The following is a 17,582-nucleotide window of genomic DNA, read 5'->3' on the forward strand; positions in this document are numbered from 1 at the left end:
AGACATTTTAGTTGCTATATTGCAGATTTTCAAACATGAGCTATTGTACCTCTAAATAAATCAGCATAGATTAAATCACTGTTAAAATTGTGGTTTTCAAAGGCTGAAATGCCTTGAGAAAGCAACATGTCTAAATTGCAGTTATTCTATGTTACATCCATTGGCACTTTCAGAGCTACAAGAACTCCTTTTCGGCATGGACCAGACTCCATGGCTCTCAGCTGTTAATAGGTCTAGCTGTTAAACGGGTTGGATGGAGAATGAGAGGGAGAATGCATGCAGACTAATGGCTAATATTACAACCGAAATATTTTAGGCTGTTCCTTAATTTGAAGTAGTTTTTACCATTCTCATTTTAATTTGTGCAAAGGAGAAGTGTGGTTTGACACTCCATTTTTTGTGTTTACTTAAAGGATTACCACTTATCTTCAGGCAAGATAATGCAAAAACAGATGCTGCAGGTCAGTTTGAAGAGCATGAACTTGCTAGAAGCCTCAGCCCACTTCTATTCTGTTATGCTGATAAGGAACAGCCGAACTTGTAAGTAATACCACAGGAAAAGCAAACAAGGAGGAATCTTACAAAGTATGACAGTAATTCGCAGAGGATTGGGTGCTCCTATATTAGTATGAATATCACATAGGAAAAGTCTTTCCCTATTAAGATGACTTGTTAAGTTATTAAGTTTCTAAATACTAAAATAAGCATATTGGATCTTTAGACATTTCCTACTGAAAAATCCTTGGTTGGCTAATTTTGTTGTGTCTGCAGGCTGCTTTGGTTTTATTTTGCATGTTTTGAACTCATGCTTCTTTTGTAAGAAAATCAGAAACCTTTTTGAAGAGACTTACCGAGTTGTATAAATCACTTTGTTACTGTAAAAGGAAATGGCAGGATTTTGGAAAGAAAACTTTTCAGCTACTTTAACTGGCATCAAGGAGAGAACTTGCTTTTTCCATGAAAATAAGAAATAAGAATGTGATTTAAAGTAAATTTATCTGAAATGTTCTGGGATTTTTGCTCAAATGAACAACAGTTAAATTTATCACAAAAATTGGTTCCAATTTTTTTCTTTTTTCTTTCAAAGATGTGGTAGTGGTTAATCAGTCTGAAAATTACCAAGCCTTTACAAGAAACGGTCACTGAATCTTGACCAATATCTTAAAAGCGCTTATGGCAGAAATGCAGAATGAATTACGCAAGAAGAGATTTATCGTGGCTTCTAATGCTTTTATTTTAAAACACAGGTGTTCTTTTTGTATCTGGGTATGTGTTTGATCATCAGCATTGTGTTGATGTCTGATCCTTCATTTAAATGAGTAAATCTTTGTGTTTTCTTCTTACCCTTAGTTGTACAATGCGGGTTGGAAAAGGAATCCATCCTGAAGGTATGCCTGGCTGGTGCCAGGGCTTCTCCCTGGATGGTGGTAGTGGTGTGAGAGCCCTTAAAGTGATCCAACATGGAAACCGGCCAGGCCTCATTTATAACATTGGTATGTGCTGATAGGAACATTTGAGAAATACTGTAGAACTTGCTAAGACATGATGTCAGTGACATCAGAAACAGAAAAATTACAGCAGGGAAACATATGTTGTTAAAGGTTTTTGAGAGTCCAGAGAAAATTATTAAACAAAAAATAGTATTCTAAGTATTTTTACATCTTTATTTTGAATTTCATTAGCTTAAAAATCAGTTTTCAGTTATTTTTATTTTTACATTTTATCATTGAGTGTTAATAACTGCATTTACAAACTATTCTTTCTGTTTCTGTGTCTTTATTCCCTCTGTATGTTACTTCTAAGTACATTTGAAATCCCACTGCATTACTGTCTTTAATTATGTTGAGTGTCTATATACTGTAACCGTTCAGCCATGTGCTACTTCTGTGGTTTTTGCTTTGTGGTGCCTCTGCAGGCTGATGTGGAGGAGCGCAACTTCTGTCTTCCTTGTGCTCCTGGTGTACATAAAGTACAATTTCCTCGGAAGCTTTTAGGTTTTAATGAAATGACAGTTTGGAAGTTACTCCACATTGATTTTGGAGGAATTTCTCATATGTTTAAAAGTGTAATAATTACGTGCATTGATTAACTTGTGATTGGAAATAGTTTTTTTTTTTTATCTTCAGTGCTTATGATCTCTAAATTGTATTTGAGAAACAGAGGGTAACAGATGACATAAGATTATGTTTACTGTTTAAAATAATGTTTCAAAATATGGCAGTGGTATGGCAGAAACAGCGCATCTCAGGAACCCAAGAAAAAGAACTTTTGTTATGTGAAATATATTGTGGCAGATGTCTTTTGTTTTCTCTTGTAAATAATAGCTTTATTTTTAACTTGTTTTTATTACTAGGTATTGATGTTAAAAAAGGCAGAGGCCGTTACATTGATACATGCATGGTAACATTTGCGCCCCGTTACCTATTAGATAATAAATCAACCTACAAGCTTGCCTTTGTTCAGCGGGAATTTGCCAGAGGTCGGGTAAGATGCTTCGTTTTTGTTACTTATTACAATACCTGTAGTTAGTGACAGCATCTACTAACCAAAAAGAACACAAATATTATACTTGAAAGTATTGTTGGCTGGTTATGAGGATCTTTCTCATTACTTTAATACCAGCATCCACCTAACAGAATAACTGCTGTGTTCGTATTTGAGAGATATATAGCTTAATACTGTATTTTTTAATACCTATAGGATATGTATTTACCAATTTCTATTACTAGGGAACATCCAATCCTGATGGCTATATCTCCACGCTTCCCGGTTCCAGCGTCGTGTTCCACTGGCCACGTAACGATTATGATCAACTATTATGTGTGAGGCTAATGGACGTCCCGAACTGCATTTGGTCTGGAGGCTTTGAGGTCAACAAAAATAATTCATTCCATATTAATATGAGGTAGTTATTACATATAAATCTTCTGTAGCATACTTCCATTCTTTGATAGAAGCAGCTGTTTAACGCTTAGGACTGCGGGTAACGCAGATCAGAAGCCTACCTCTCTTGCACTTGTTTGTTTTTGTTCAGGGACACCCTGGGAAAATGTTATTTCTTAAGAGTAGAAATTACTCTTCAAGGAGCCACATACCGCATTGCATTCAGTGACACAGATCAGTTACCGCCACCTTTCCGCATAGACAATTTTTCCAAGGTAAAAGAACAAAAAAATCACATTTTTTTTCTTTTAATTTTCAGTAAAAAAAGAAAAGTAGGAGTTCTTTTATATTTTTTAAAAGGGAGCTGACTAGCTTGTGTAATGAAATAAAATGAAAGTGTGTGTAGCAAGAGATATTTGTATATAATAATTGTAATTTTCTGAAGTTTTAGTAAAAGTTGGTAGTACTCAACTACTTCATCTTGTTCAAATAATAGTGCTAACATTGTGGCTTTCATGAGTGCATTAAAAGTCTTACAAGGAAGAGCGTTATTACTGATGAGAAAGTTGTGCTAGGGTGATAGTTTGTAATCTGTTCTGTGTTATTTTCAGCACTTGAATAACCTGTAAAAAGAATTTGGGCTACTGCTGCCACTTCCTTTGGGCTTCCATGTCAGTGATTCTAAAAATCAGAGAATTTACTTTGCCTGTTTTACAGTAACTTACTGACTGCCACGTGATCAGAGCAGGAGACAGAGGTCTTAATAGTTAGTGGTTCTCATTCTGGATTTTGGTACTGAACTGTTAAATAAAACTGGGCAAGTCTCCTAATTATGATTAGGAGGGTTTGAGATGCTACCATGGGGCTAAAGACATTTTGAACCACGGGTGACAGATAAAAGCAAAGATGACATTTCTCATCCCTTTGAGACTTTATTTAATTGAGACTCGGAATGGAAGAAAATGCATATGAAACCATTGGGGGGAGTGGGAAAGTGAGCTGAACATGTTTCAGTGATCAACTCCTGAAAAATGAACAAATGATAGCAAAAAATCTATCTGATTAACAATTTCTGTGTGAAACTAAATCCTTTTTCATAACTGTTACAGGTCCCAATTGTTTTTAATCAGCACGGTGTTGTTGAGCCAAGACTCTACACTGAAGTGAAGCCCATGACCTCTCTGGATTATGCGTGGGATGAACCTATTCTACCACCTTTTATAATGCTGACAGTTAAAGGAGCAGGCTCCTCAGAAATCGTCTGTAGCATGAATGACTTCCAAGATAGCAAGCACCTTTACTATGAAAACTTCATTTATATTGCTGCTACGTATACTTTCTCAAGGTAATTCTTTACATATTAGATGAAAATATTTTGAATGTTCATGGTGTTCTGTAGGCTTTACGTTAATATTCTCTTAATGGTTGCTGTTTGAAAGTTTTTCAGATACAGTTAAACTTTTGTCAGCCTTGTAGCTAGCAGAAGAAATGCCAAAATTCAGTTGAGTCTGGCAGTGGTTAGGTTGTGGTAACTTAGCTTTATAGGTGTGGGTTGCCATTGTTTATTTTGTCACATAGTGAGAAAGATTTAGCATATGGCATCTGTTGTGACCCCACTGTCTAATATTAGAAGAGCAGGGATGTTTAGGGTCACGTCTGGGGGCTTAATTTCATTTGGTGGATTAAGAACACTTGACTACAGGACATACCGATTTATGATGTGCCTGTGAATTTTAAACTTGCACTAGTTTATATGCTATTGAAAACAGCTACGGGAGATTGATACATGCTTTGTTGCTTTCCTCAATATAAGGTATAAAATTTTCTTTGGAATTCCTCTTACTTGCCTGTGAAGTTCCTAGTCACAGTGAGAAATCAAAGCCCCTTTTAAGAATGTAGTCAAATTGACAGCTTACACTGGTAATTCCAAAAATAACAAGAGAAAAAAAAAACAATATAAATTTTTGTCTGATTGGCTGTACTGGAATTGTAAGCTTCCTCAGGTGGATTTTGGTACAGATCTAATTCAATCTACAGAGGAAGGAGCTACTCTGAATAAACATGATGATGTTTTCTTGGTGTTCTAGTTTACAGGAGCCAGGTGTAAGACCAGTTGCTTCAAATAAGGATGCTGCATATGCAGAGCTTGTCCTTGATGTTTCTCCAAAGACTCAACGAGTTGTACTGAAAAAGAAGGTACCAAGACGCATTTGATTTTACTGAAATGCCATTGCTATGTGCTGAAGTAAAGTTGTGCTGGGAGAAGGGAAAAAAAAACCCACAACATTTTCATGGCAACTTTTAAAGGGTGGAGACAGGCTCCACTGAAGGCGACAGGTTATTGCAATTGTTGCTTGAATTATGGTGGTGCTTCTGTGTAAGACTATGGGGGTAAGGGTGACAGAAAAGGGAACTGGAATAAAAGTAGTAAGGAACGTTGTAAATGCCTGTAAGACAACCAAGTGTGGTGATTGTATGTTGGAGGTTCTAATGAAGTTACAAGATAGGGCATGCTTCCTTTTTGGTTGCATTGTAAGCTAAATCTTCTATTTCTGGAGCCTTAAGAAATAGAAACTATATTTAAATATTGCTGAGATTAAAAATAGCTTGTAAATACAGCTCTGCATCTAACAATGCTAACGTAGGATGCATATTCATTGAATATCGGAGTTGAATTAGAAGTTTTTATCCAAACTAGTTTCTAATTCAGGGCTCTGAAGTTATGCAAGTCATTCCAAGAATTATAATTCAAAGCATCTGATAGCAAAACAGAACAGAGATACTTGCTCTGTACTATTGTGTTCATTTAAATGTTGAATTTTTATGCAACAGGAGCCAGGAAAACGCTCCCAGCTTTGGAGAATGACGGGCACAGGAATGCTTTGCCATGAAGGTTCTTCAGTTCCTCATAACCCCCATAAACCTTCTCCTCGGTCTGCGGACTCATGTATGATTTTAGATATTGCAGGTCTGGCAGCTGTCACAGATAACAGGTATTGCAAATACAATTTCTCAGGAAACTCATGTAGATTCTAACCGTGTCTTTGAAAGCATACTTAACATGATATTCTCTGAATCAGGAAAGAAATTATTTTGAAGGCATGTGGAAGAGCTAGCTTTTATCTGTCTTTGTGAACGGACCTCATGATCACTTTTGTGACTTGGAAGTCTTTTCAAAGCATGGCTAATGTATTTTCAGCAGCAGATTGTTAAAAGAGCACTTCAGAAGTGAGATTAGGCAAATGAGCTTGAACATGTCTCAAGAGTAAAACTGAGAAGTTGGAATCCTCTCAGTGTTGGGTGGCATGCTGTCGTTGCAGGTACGAGCCCCTGATGTTGAGAAAGCCTGATCGACGGCGCAGTACTACCCAGACATGGAGTTTTCGTGATGGAAAGTTGACCTGTGGTATTCATGGACTTGTTGTCCAGGTCAGTACTGATTAATGTTGAACTTGTTTTGACTGTTGCTGATACAGATGACAGTCATTTGGGCTTAGTATTGAAGTGAACTAAAAGCTTTGAGGCCAAAGTTCAGAATGCAGAGGAAACCAGAGTTGCGCAAACAGCTTGTGAGGTTTAAATTCATGTTTGAATGTTCTTATCAATTTCAAATAATTAAACTATTAATTTGGAAGGAAATAATTAGAAAATTAATAGTACATCATTGTTGAGAATGAACAGTATAGTGATAAATAAGGCCTTGATATTCTCACACATACCAAATGTGAAAATGCTGCAGATTGTGTCAGTTAGTATCACTGATGAAAATCAAGATTTGTGTATAACCAGCACTTCTCAGAATCATGGTTCTAACGTTTTAGTAATAAGAATTTTAAAAGCAGTTTGAACTGTTTGCTCTTTCTTTGTGTTCCAGGAAACTCTGACTTGCAGACAGCTAACACTTGCAAACTATTTGATAATTCTGCCTGCTGATGTTAGAATTTATAGGCACAGAAATGTGGACTGTTTTTACAAATTCTAGAATTAAATGTCAAAACAATTCTGATACTCTTTTTTTTTAAGTGTTTCAACCACATTTGTTCATTGCTTACAAACAAATTTGAATAAGTTATCCTGCATATCGTTGAAATAGCAAAGTATGTTTGTGGTAAATAATGATATTATTTCTAATGTTTTATTTTGAAAAATAAACTGTGCCAGCTATGTCAGTGGAAATCAACCTCAGTTCAGCGGAAAAAGTACCTCCATAGTAAATATGTTAGCTCTATGATGAAAGTGAGTCTTTTATGTGCACAATGAATCTGGAATGGATCTGTAAGGTACAGAATGATAATATCACTTTGAAAATCCTGCAAATAGGACACCATCATGTCCTATTGGAGATTCCCCCCCTGCTTTCTTTTCTTGTTTCTAAATTCCTTGTAATTTGTTGGTTTTTTTCCCAAAATATGTGCTTTGGATATTTCTTCATTTTAAAACAGAACAGCAATGACAGAAAACCAGCATCTTGATCATTTTGCTCACTCCATAATAGCAGGACAGTATGTGTCCTCTGTGAAACTAGAGATACCCTGCAGAAACCAATTTTGAAGTTTCAGATGCTTGTTCTCATGTAAGCAAAGAAGAAAAAATATGGAAAATACTCCTAAGGCTTCACAATAACCTTTTAAGACTGTATTTGTAGTTCTGTTCTGATTAATTTTAAAGGAATGTAGTAGCCATAAAAGAGGGTTCCAGCCTCCAGAATAGATACAGTGAGGATAGCAGCAATGTAGTGTTCCTTTGCGACCTTTAACGCTGTTTCAGTTCTAATACCAAAAAACAGATCTAGAGGAAAAATATTTGACTTAGTCCCATGATGTTGCATTGATCATTTTGTGATAAAATTACTGTAGCTTAGTAAGTTACTACTTGTTAGTTTGAAGCAACCAAAAATCCCTGTGTTGCTGTTTTGAGATGTTGATCAGTAAGGATTTCCCTTCTCATCCGCACATCCAGAGTTCATCTTTTAAAAAGCTTTCTATCATTTTGAAAATATTTTCAGGAAGGACTTGCCATGTTCGATCATGATATGATAGCTTCGGTTTCTGAATGTACAGTGGGAATTCTTAATTATTGATTTTGACTGTTTCTTCTAGCTGCCAAGCTGATTAAACATGAGTTACCAGAAACTTTAGTAATATCAAGTAAAATGCTGCTGGACTGCTTTTCTTTTAGTTCTGAAGAATAAGAAATGTGTTCATTTCCCTCACACCCAGACTACTCAGTCTGGGATGGAGTCTCAGATGACACTCTTCTTCAGCTGTGTAAGGAGAGGAAAGTAAAATACACTTTTAAATTAATGTATGTAAATAGTTATCTGAAACCTTTACCTATCCCTTTTTTTTTTCTCCTTACTCTTATTTCTCTCTCCAGGCAAAGGGAGGAATACTGGGTCTTCATGATGGAGCAGAAGTTGTTCTTGGTCCTGATACTTCACTTGAACTTTTGGGGCCAGTTCCGCCTGAACAGCAGTTCATAAACCAGAAGATGAGGCCTGGGTCGGGAGTACTAGCTGTTCGAGTCATCCCAGATGGGCCAACTAGAGTTCTACAGGTGAAGGTCCTTCAGTAACCAGAATCTAGTTTCATTATTTGCTTGTACTTGAAGTACCTTTTTCTGTATTGCATCTCTAAATTCAAAAAGTTAATTTTATAATGATATGAAGGGGGAGGGGAATATTAGAAAACAGAAATAATTACAACAAAAGTGTTCATCATGCTTATTTTTAAAAAAAGATTGATTTTATAAGGTAGGACAATATAGCTGTTATTTATAAATAGGACAGTGGTCATTTAGTAATTTATTTGTTTATCAGATAACGGATTTTAACCAACGGAGAAATGATCGTTTATCCAGTGAAGGAGATGAACTTCCAGTTACAGAACAAGATCTACGCAAGTTAAAAAATCCAGATACAGAGCAGGAATTAGAAGTAAGATATTACAGCTAGTATCTGTCTCTCTTATTTACCATTTTCCTTTCTAAATTTTAGAGAGGGGTTGGAGGGGTTGTTCGTTACCTTTTTGCCCATGATGACCTCTTGTTATGAACTTGTAGATTTTCCTGCTAAAACTCCTCATTCTTAGTAGTTGGGTTTATATGTCTTAACACCTCTTTATTCAAAGACTAATCGTCAATGAGCTGTTCAGCCTCTCTGGAGATGAGTCTAAAAAAATAACTTATTTGCAGAAGTATGTATTCAGTATCACAGTTTTTTCAGTGTTGGTTTGTTAGTGCTTGGGGGTTTTTTTTTCATCTCTTCAAATATTATTTTCTCAGGTGCTTGTGAAACTGGAAGGTGGAATAGGATTGTCCTTGGTCAACAAAGTTCCTGAAGAGCTAGTATTTGCAAGCCTCACAAGAATTAATGTCCACTACACACAGCTGTCGACAAGTCAGGTGCTAGAGCTCAGTGTGCAAGACATACAGGTATTTGCCATTTTGAAACAAATTTATTTGTTCATGGGTCTTCTGCAGTTTTTGTTGTCATAATAGGTTTGAAAAACGTTTAGAGCTGTTACTGAGATTTTAATTCCTAAATATCGTAGAAGTTTCGATTCACATTGATGTTCCCTTTTTTCATTATTCTTTACTTAGTAATAGTTGAGACAATGATATATTGTATTTCATGCCGTTGATTTCTATTAGGCAAGTTAGAATCTTTTTTATTTTGTTTCTCCCTTCCTGGTTCTTGGCTTTTTGTCATTACATAACAAAAAAGCAGCCATTGAAAGCAGGAGTCCTAACGCTGGTAATACCGCAGTATAAATCATAGAATCATAGACAAATAAGACAAGTATAAACCTCTCATATTTTTTTTTCAACTAGATTTTGTTTCTGACTTTGCAGAGTTTTGCCTTTACCTTTCTTTTCAGTTCAGTCTTTGAAATTCAGAGTTCACAAGTTAAACTGAAGACTGTGAAGACTGTTTTTATTCTACTAAAAAACTCCTCTAAATTATTAGAATTCTCTTCCCCATATGTAAGATTTCCTTGGAAGGGGAATTGTGGCTACTGATGTAATGGATACTTACATGCATCAGTCACACTTAAATGCAGGAGTAGCTTAACTCTGCTGCTGTTTAATATTTTTGGCTGTGTTTTTTGAAAAAGGAAAAAAAAATTACAGAGAACTAGCAATTTTGTTACAAGTTTTGTTTGTTGGTAGCCATAACCATTTTTTTTAATGGAGGACATTTCTGAATATTTTTTTGGTATGGTCTCTGTGGTGATCAATAACCAAGTATGTTCAGTATCTCCCTGGCTCAGGGACCATGTATTTCTGAAAGCTTTTAAGTCCTCAGTTAAAGAGGATCAATTTTGCTGTTTATTGTCACCTATTCAGATTTTGTTGTCTGTCTTGTCCGCTCTGTAGGTGGACAACCAGCTTATTGGCACCACACGGCCTTTTATGCTCTTTCTGACACCTAAGATGAGTGAAAATGAACCCGTGGAGTCTGGTCCTGCAGTGCAAGTGAATGCAATGAAATTTCCCAGTAAAAACGCACTGACTGATATATACAAGGTAAACCACAGTCTTTTGATTGTGCCATGCAGGTATTACTCTGTTTAAATGACCTTTCCTGTTCCTGATTTTTACTAGTAATCTGAATTAAATAATTTGTGCAATACACTTGGTTGAATCAATACCGAGGCTTAAAGGATGCTATATCCACCTTTGGATGTTTATAGTGTTTAGAGCTACAGTACAGTGACGAACAGGATAATATGTTCAAAAATGTAACAAATTAGGCCAGACCCCTGTTCGTTCATGTCTGTGACCTTACTTTTCAAGCCAATTATTCTCACCTCGGAATTGATAGGTACCATTAAATAGGACACACATAGTGAACCAGAATATCTATGCTATGCTTTTCATGAGTTGTGTACAAGGTTATTACTTCTCTCTGATAAGCTGTTATCCTGCAGCACAAACCCTGTTCTGTGTACTGCAGCTATTGATGTTTGGAAATTAATCCACCAACTGTGGTATGCATTGTGAGGGCAAAACTGAGTTGGCTATCAAGACCCATTCCCACTTGGAATCTTCACCCATGTATTTTGATGCTATTTTGAAAAACAGCTGATTTCGGTGTTGGAAAATGGCTAAGCATCAGACTCTGAAGTGTTAGTATTAGTAATGAACACAATACCTTCCAAAAAATGGAAACAGTCTAGTTTTTAGGTAACTTCAGGTGAGGAAAACTACCAAAGACATTTTGAAGGTGGGAATCTTACCATGAATTCATTCCAGTGAAAATACTCCATTGAAGTAGAACACATTGTCCTATTTAATGGCTTACGTGGATCATATTTCTAGTGTTAATACTGTAAACTGAGACTTGTTTATCTTCATAGCATCTGATGATCACTGCTCGAAAGTTCACAGTTCAAATTGAGGAGAAACTACTTCTGAAGCTATTGAGTTTCTTTGGCTATGATCAGTCTGAATCAGGTATCGTATAAAATTACAAAGACCAGTTTTACAGGATACAGAAGTATTATGATCTTTGCATGTAAAATAAGTTCAAAATGCCTAGCAAAAACTTCCACTCTTGCTTGGAAACTTCCACAGAAAGCTGGAAAGCTAATGTCTCAATGGCCCCCGTAAACCTGTTCATGTATATTGTGCTTGTTACAGTATTCAGGTAATGACCCATGTAATATGCTGTTGTCCAGTACATGGTGGCTGAGCTGAGGCCCTGTGAAGTTCCTCTGTCTGGATTCATCTCAATTGGGATAAAAGAAATTATGTTATTAACTTAGAAAACCACTTTGTTTAGTAATGTTTGTTTATTTAAACCCAGGGCTAGAAATGAGATCTCTGTTCATTTGTTCCTTGGGCAGTTTCTCTTGCTTAACTGAAGGAAAATTTTGGCTGTCTGACCTTTTAGTTGTGGCATCTGTACCCCTGGCTTTAATTGTTATACAAGTCTTCTTCCATTCAGTGAGGCAACACAGAGCTCTTGAATCTTCTAATCTCATAGATGTTGTTCTAATCCTTTTATTGTACAGTTTATCTGTACTTCGGAAACTTTCTGAAATGTCTGTTTTGGAGTGGCAGTTGAAAAAGTCACTTTTATTATGCAGTAGAGTAATAATAAATAAAATAAATAATAAATAAAATAATAAATTATAATAAATACGAAGTCATAAATAGATAATAATAAATAATAAAATAAATAATAAAATAACTGTTGCAGGAAAAATCTATTTTTTGGCATGATTCGAAATGTGGGCAAGGCTACAAATGACGCTCAAGAGTGCTGTGTCTTGCTAATCCACAGTGTCTTCTGAATTGTCTCTCAAAAAATGGTATTATGTTTCCCAGTTTCACAGATGACTTAAAGACTTAGATTTGTAGTGATGAAGAAGAAATAAAGATTTTGAGTTTTGCTCTTACGCTGTTTACTAATCTGTTTTTTGTTGTGGTTTACCCTGAAGCTTTTGCTGTTTTTTTTGTTTCCTTACTTACTGTATAGTCTTTGTATTTTATCCACTGATGCTGATGATGTCATCCAAAATTCAGACAAAAATTATTTTATCATTTACATTCAACATGTTTAATTGTTCAACCTGAGTTATATAACCCCTTCTCACACCACCAAGATGCTCTTAGAAATAACATGTGAGCCTGTTAGTGTCAACCAAATTTGGCTCACTTTGTACATAAATTGATTTATTGAATGTCTTCCATGTAGGCATAGTGATAATTGAAAAGATTGTCAGCTTTGCTTGCCTTGTACATTATATTGAGAGTTGAGCATGTAAGGAAGTATAGAGAAAGTAGAGAGAGGAAAACATATTGTAAGACCATGACTACACAGTAGGAGACATTGCGTAGTTATGTTTGTATCGTCTTGCTTCTGTATGCTGACAAAGATAAATCAGAAGCAAGATTAAAATCTCAAATAACTTAAACTTGGATGACTTTTTTTTATCTAGCTACAAATACATTCAGGTTTTAGAGATGCAGGCAGATCTGAAAAAAAATTCTTGAGCCTCAAAGGTCAACTTCACGTCACAAGGCATGAGTAATTTTGCTGGCTACACTAGTAGTCGCACATTTTATTTGTACTGAGAAACTAGTACACAGTATGTATTCATAACCCCATATTTATTTATATATAATCTATTCTGATTCCTATGTTCTGTCTGGATGCAGAGGTTGCAAAATATGATGAAAACCTCCATGAAAAGGTTGTTGAACAAGGTGGAGGACAAAAACGATACTACTTTGAAAATCTGAAAATTAGCGTGCCTCAAATAAAGTTGAGTGTCTTCACTTCCAACAAACTACCTTTGGATCTCCAGGTACGCCAATGCATTCACAGTGTGTGCTTCCAAGTAAAGAGATTCTATTGTAGGAGGAATAGGGAACAGAAGCTTTAACTTACTACTATTAATTTCCATTTACTCTTCCATTATTTAAGTTACAAATAATAGAAGCTCCAGTATCTTCTGTTATTCAATTTGCATAATTTCCAGTCTCTTCAGTAATATTCTTTCATTTTTGTAATTTCAGTTGAAGCACAGCCAACTTCACCTAGTCACTCACTACTTTACAAAGGATCTTAGTTACATTAATGATCGTGTAAAGAGGCTTAACGGGAATGACTATCATATGGGAGGGCTGAGGTGAGGGTGAAGAAAAATAAGTTGTTACTCAACTTAGGGAGCCGAAATACAGGACAACGCTGAGTGTTTTCATCCAAAAAATGTTGTCTCATTGGAATTGAAGGGTTTGCATGAGCACTGTGCAATTTGGTTCAATATTAAAGTGAATTCAGATTGAGTATGGACTTAGACAGGTAGGAAGTCTGGTCCTTTTCATGTGGTAATAAATGTTCTGGCACAGTCGTTCAAGTGAACCAGGGATTCCAAGTTACAGCAAGAAGATAATCTCGTCCAGTGTTCCCAATTTCTGTGTTGGGACCTTCCTGGACATAATAAGGTGGCAACAGTCAGCAATATTTCAGTTCCCTCTGAGCTAATACAACTAATTTCCTCCAAAGTAGGGGAGTTGAAACAAAACCAGCCAAACAAACCATAAAAAACCCTTCCCACTGTGGAGGAACTGAGCTGCTGCCTATTCAACTTGTGTGTTCAAAAAACAAAGTTGAGACACTGACCAGGCTTTTTTGTGCCCTTGATATTATGGACATTAGGATGTGCGAGCTTTTAAAGAAGTCTAGTTTTGTGGAATGAGTGTATATCACAGAGTCCTGCCAAGACAACCCAGCATATCATCAGTCCTCCATTCTTGTACTGCTTTTACCAATCCTTGTGCAAAGGAGGGCAATTCAATAGCTAGCTGTAATATTCCTTACTATTCAACAACATCAGCAGTGTCTTGAATGTGTTTGCACTTTAGCTTCAACATGAAAATGCTTATCATCTGATTATCTCTAATTTAGAGAGAAAGCAGCGTTACTGGTGAGTCCCTTTAAGAAACTAGTAATGTGCACTGTTCTGTTTGGATTTCCTACCACCTTTGCGATATGGTTGCATATGGATATGTCTTCACAGCCGCCAGCATTGTTCCCAAGAGAAAACTTGGCATATACATTTTCCCCCCCCCCCCCCTAATGATAACAGTCACTGACTGTATTCTGTATATTAACTTCCACAGAAAGAGTTCCATTCAGTTTTGTAGCACAGGAGAGTTCTGGGTAGGAGGGAGAGAATAATCACAGTAGAGCCTTTGTAGAAGTTTTTCTAACTACCTCTAATGTTTCTGGCTTGGACATTGCTGTCTGGTAATTTGGTGTAGACAGATTATTTTTATTAGGTACCAGTATTAACAAAGTTGCCTTATATAATATCTGATAGTTAAACAGGAAATTACTTCCTACCCAAGTGAATAATGAGGACTACTCTAGTTAGTCATCCATTTACTGAAAAAATAAATAGGTCCATTCTTACTTGCAAACTTAAATCAGACCTGTAATTTACCTTAATTGCCTGCAGATGGCAGAAAAACTCATATTACTTACTACCAAGTATGCTTTAGTGATTAATGTAGAAAGATATAATGCGAGTATCAGGCTTCCTGCCTTCTTCAGATCTTCTGACGTTGGTGACGGTGCAGATGCCATTATCAAGACCTGAAATAGAAGGGATCTCTTTCTTTCTTAAAAGATTAGTTTTCTTGTTAATTTTTCCAAAATTATTTTATTTATGTGTGTGTATATATAGATGTATAGCTTGTCCACCTTAAATATGTTTTTTTATGTATAGATTGTACAGGTTACAGGTGGCCCATGGGCTAACTACTGTCTTAGTTTTCTTCTTTGAAAACAATTGAAAAAGCTGGTTTAAGGAATTTCAGTATACCACATAATGTTAAGAAATGAGCCTCAGGCTTGCAGGAAATTATGTATGTTATTCCAACTCATCCTGACACTTAATCCATTGATAGAACTTCAGCAGGGTGGAAAATACCCAGTTTTGTCTTCACTACATATAAAGGAAATTCATTTACGGTTTGATTTAATTGAACATTAGAGCGGTTATAGCAAAGTGCTAAGCCTGGATTCTTAAACACATTTTGTTTTGAAATATTCCTGTCAAGTGTAGGAAACAGATTGCTCAGGAAGAGTGTTAAATGACTATCTAGTTACTGAAGAAATGCAGTTGTAATAATTGATCATTGCTTACAAGTAAAAGGTTTATGGAGTGATTGCCCTCTGTATCAAAGTGTCTACAGTGGTAAACTACTCTAGCAGCTTCAGATAATTTTGGTTTGTTACCCATTTAGAGATTAATTCATTTGGGTGCTGTGAATGAGAATTTTAGAGAAGAATTAAAGTAGCAATATCTTTTATTTAATTAGGCATTGAAAAGCACGCTGGGATTTCCTCTAATCCGATTTGAAGATGCTGTGATTAATCTGGATCCTTTCACTAGGGTCCATCCGTATGAAACTCGGGAATTTATCATTAATGACATTCTGAAACACTTTCAAGAGGTAAGTGTCATACAGATTTTATTGTGGCAAAGGCTGAACTTCTCTTGATTGATGAGTTCTTTACTGAGGGTGGGGAAACTCTTTCTTGACTATTTACAAGTGTTAGTGCTGTATTGCTTCTTTGGTATACGGAGAAATAGCATCACATGCTTCTAAGAATACACTGCATTTTAAGATGAAACTATTGTTGATCTTACTGGTATTTGTGTGTTCATTTCTTCAGTAACACTGTTCATTTCTTCGGTAAAACTATCTGGTTTTGTATATGCTTTTGTTGGGGGTGGGACTTTTTGTTTTTCTCTTAATCAACCTTGCTGGTCTTAACGTGATCCATAAATGATATTTCATTCTTCCTGTTGATTTTACAGGAGCTGCTTAGTCAGGCAGCAAGGATTCTAGGTTCTGTGGATTTCCTTGGCAACCCTATGGGTCTACTGAATGATGTTTCAGAAGGTGTTACTGGACTTATAAAATACGGCAATGTTGGTGGTCTCATAAGAAATGTCACACATGGAGTATCAAACTCTGCTGCAAAGGTAATAATTATGATATTAAAATTTGCTAAAACAATAAGCAAAAAATAGGAAACAAGTCAGATTATTGTCCATCTTTAAATTGCTTTATGTCCGTTTGTTTTGTAAAAATTGTGTTTGAAGTGTGTATTTTTTTTTAAAATGCCAGAAACCCTGCAGGAGTCAATGAAACCACTCGAGGCCTTATTATTGATATACATATATTTTGCAAATTAAATGCAGTAGTTAACCAGAGTGAGAACTAAAATGTTGCTAGAGTGTGCCATCATCTCCTACGTGCAAATGAACAAAATTATATTATATTATGTATAGAATCTATATATAGAGAGAGAGTGTTACAGGAATTTGGAGTATTTAAGGGTTTATGTGGTATAACAGGAGTTGTTAACTTTTATTTTTGGAAAGTGATTAAATTGATGTGAATAACAATTATTGTGCTAACACTTGAGTTATTTTTTTTCTATGCCACATAGCAACAAACTAAGGAATTCCTAGATTGTTATGCATTTATCCTTAGTTTAATTCCAAAGTCTCTGCATGGTGAACATTCTTTTGTTCTTCTGATAACGTTTGAGAGAATTCAATTATATCAGAGTGTTCTCAGTGAAAATAACTATCTTTAGTGCCCGAGAGAGATATGATCTGACACAGCAGCCAAAAATAGGAAGTGGTTTTGATCATGGTTGATACTGTGCTTGATACTGAACAAACTTATGTTTGCTTGGATAAAAAAAATCTTGAAATATTTTTCATTACATACGTCAACATGTACTGTAAACGAACCTTGTGATCATGGGTAGAATTGGAATAATGCTTTCTTCACATAAGGACGTGTTGTTAGAATTTGTTTTTGTGAAAATTCTTTACTTCCTATTATTTTTATTTTCCAAACTGGTAGGTTTGTACATGTATATTACCATGGTTCATCCTTTCACAGCCTATTCCACTTATTTGTATACAAGGAAATCTACTTTTTTCCCCACATTAGTGGGAAAAGGTAATACAGAAGATGAAAAAGGTGAAATGTAGAGTTTGCATAGTTACACGTAGGTCAAGACTAACGTTATCAAACCTAGTTAAACTGCCATAGAAATCTCCAGTCCATCACCAAGTGCATAGCTGTGAGCATATCTAACCCAGATTGTTGAACCATGAGGAAAGATGAAATACACCTTCTCTATCATAATTATCTTG

At 35.8% G+C, this 17,582-nt stretch overlaps 1 protein-coding gene across 9 annotated transcripts in view; it reads left to right on the plus strand.

Annotated features, from left to right (window-relative positions):
• VPS13D (vacuolar protein sorting 13 homolog D) overlaps window positions 1–17,582 on the plus strand; it is a 109,808-nt gene that overhangs the window by 51,912 nt on the left and 40,314 nt on the right. For 7 of the 9 annotated variants that reach the window (XR_012677083.1, XM_075172527.1, XM_075172528.1 and 4 more), the window contains 17 exons: window positions 414–540; window positions 1,351–1,493; window positions 2,354–2,484; window positions 2,730–2,905; window positions 3,035–3,158; window positions 3,993–4,228; window positions 4,971–5,079; window positions 5,716–5,876; window positions 6,204–6,312; window positions 8,260–8,439; window positions 8,702–8,818; window positions 9,166–9,315; window positions 10,261–10,410; window positions 11,244–11,340; window positions 13,051–13,199; window positions 15,721–15,855; window positions 16,224–16,391. Coding sequence is in view for 7 of the 9 variants with exons in the window: in XM_075172527.1 (XP_075028628.1) it covers window positions 414–540; window positions 1,351–1,493; window positions 2,354–2,484; window positions 2,730–2,905; window positions 3,035–3,158; window positions 3,993–4,228; window positions 4,971–5,079; window positions 5,716–5,876; window positions 6,204–6,312; window positions 8,260–8,439; window positions 8,702–8,818; window positions 9,166–9,315; window positions 10,261–10,410; window positions 11,244–11,340; window positions 13,051–13,199; window positions 15,721–15,855; window positions 16,224–16,391 (2,462 nt within the window). In the remaining 2 variants the exon portion in view is untranslated. Of the gene's footprint in view, window positions 1–413; window positions 541–1,350; window positions 1,494–2,353; window positions 2,485–2,729; window positions 2,906–3,034; window positions 3,159–3,992; window positions 4,229–4,970; window positions 5,080–5,715; window positions 5,877–6,203; window positions 6,313–8,259; window positions 8,440–8,701; window positions 8,819–9,165; window positions 9,316–9,597; window positions 9,638–10,260; window positions 10,411–10,840; window positions 11,004–11,243; window positions 11,341–13,050; window positions 13,200–15,720; window positions 15,856–16,223; window positions 16,392–17,582 lie in introns of those variants that run through there. The other 2 variants (XR_012677084.1, XM_075172534.1) reach the window with 2 other exon arrangements.

The sequence above is a fragment of the Calonectris borealis genome, chromosome 23 (assembly GCF_964195595.1).
Source record: "Calonectris borealis chromosome 23, bCalBor7.hap1.2, whole genome shotgun sequence".
In the NCBI taxonomy this organism is placed as follows: Eukaryota; Metazoa; Chordata; class Aves; order Procellariiformes; family Procellariidae; genus Calonectris; species Calonectris borealis.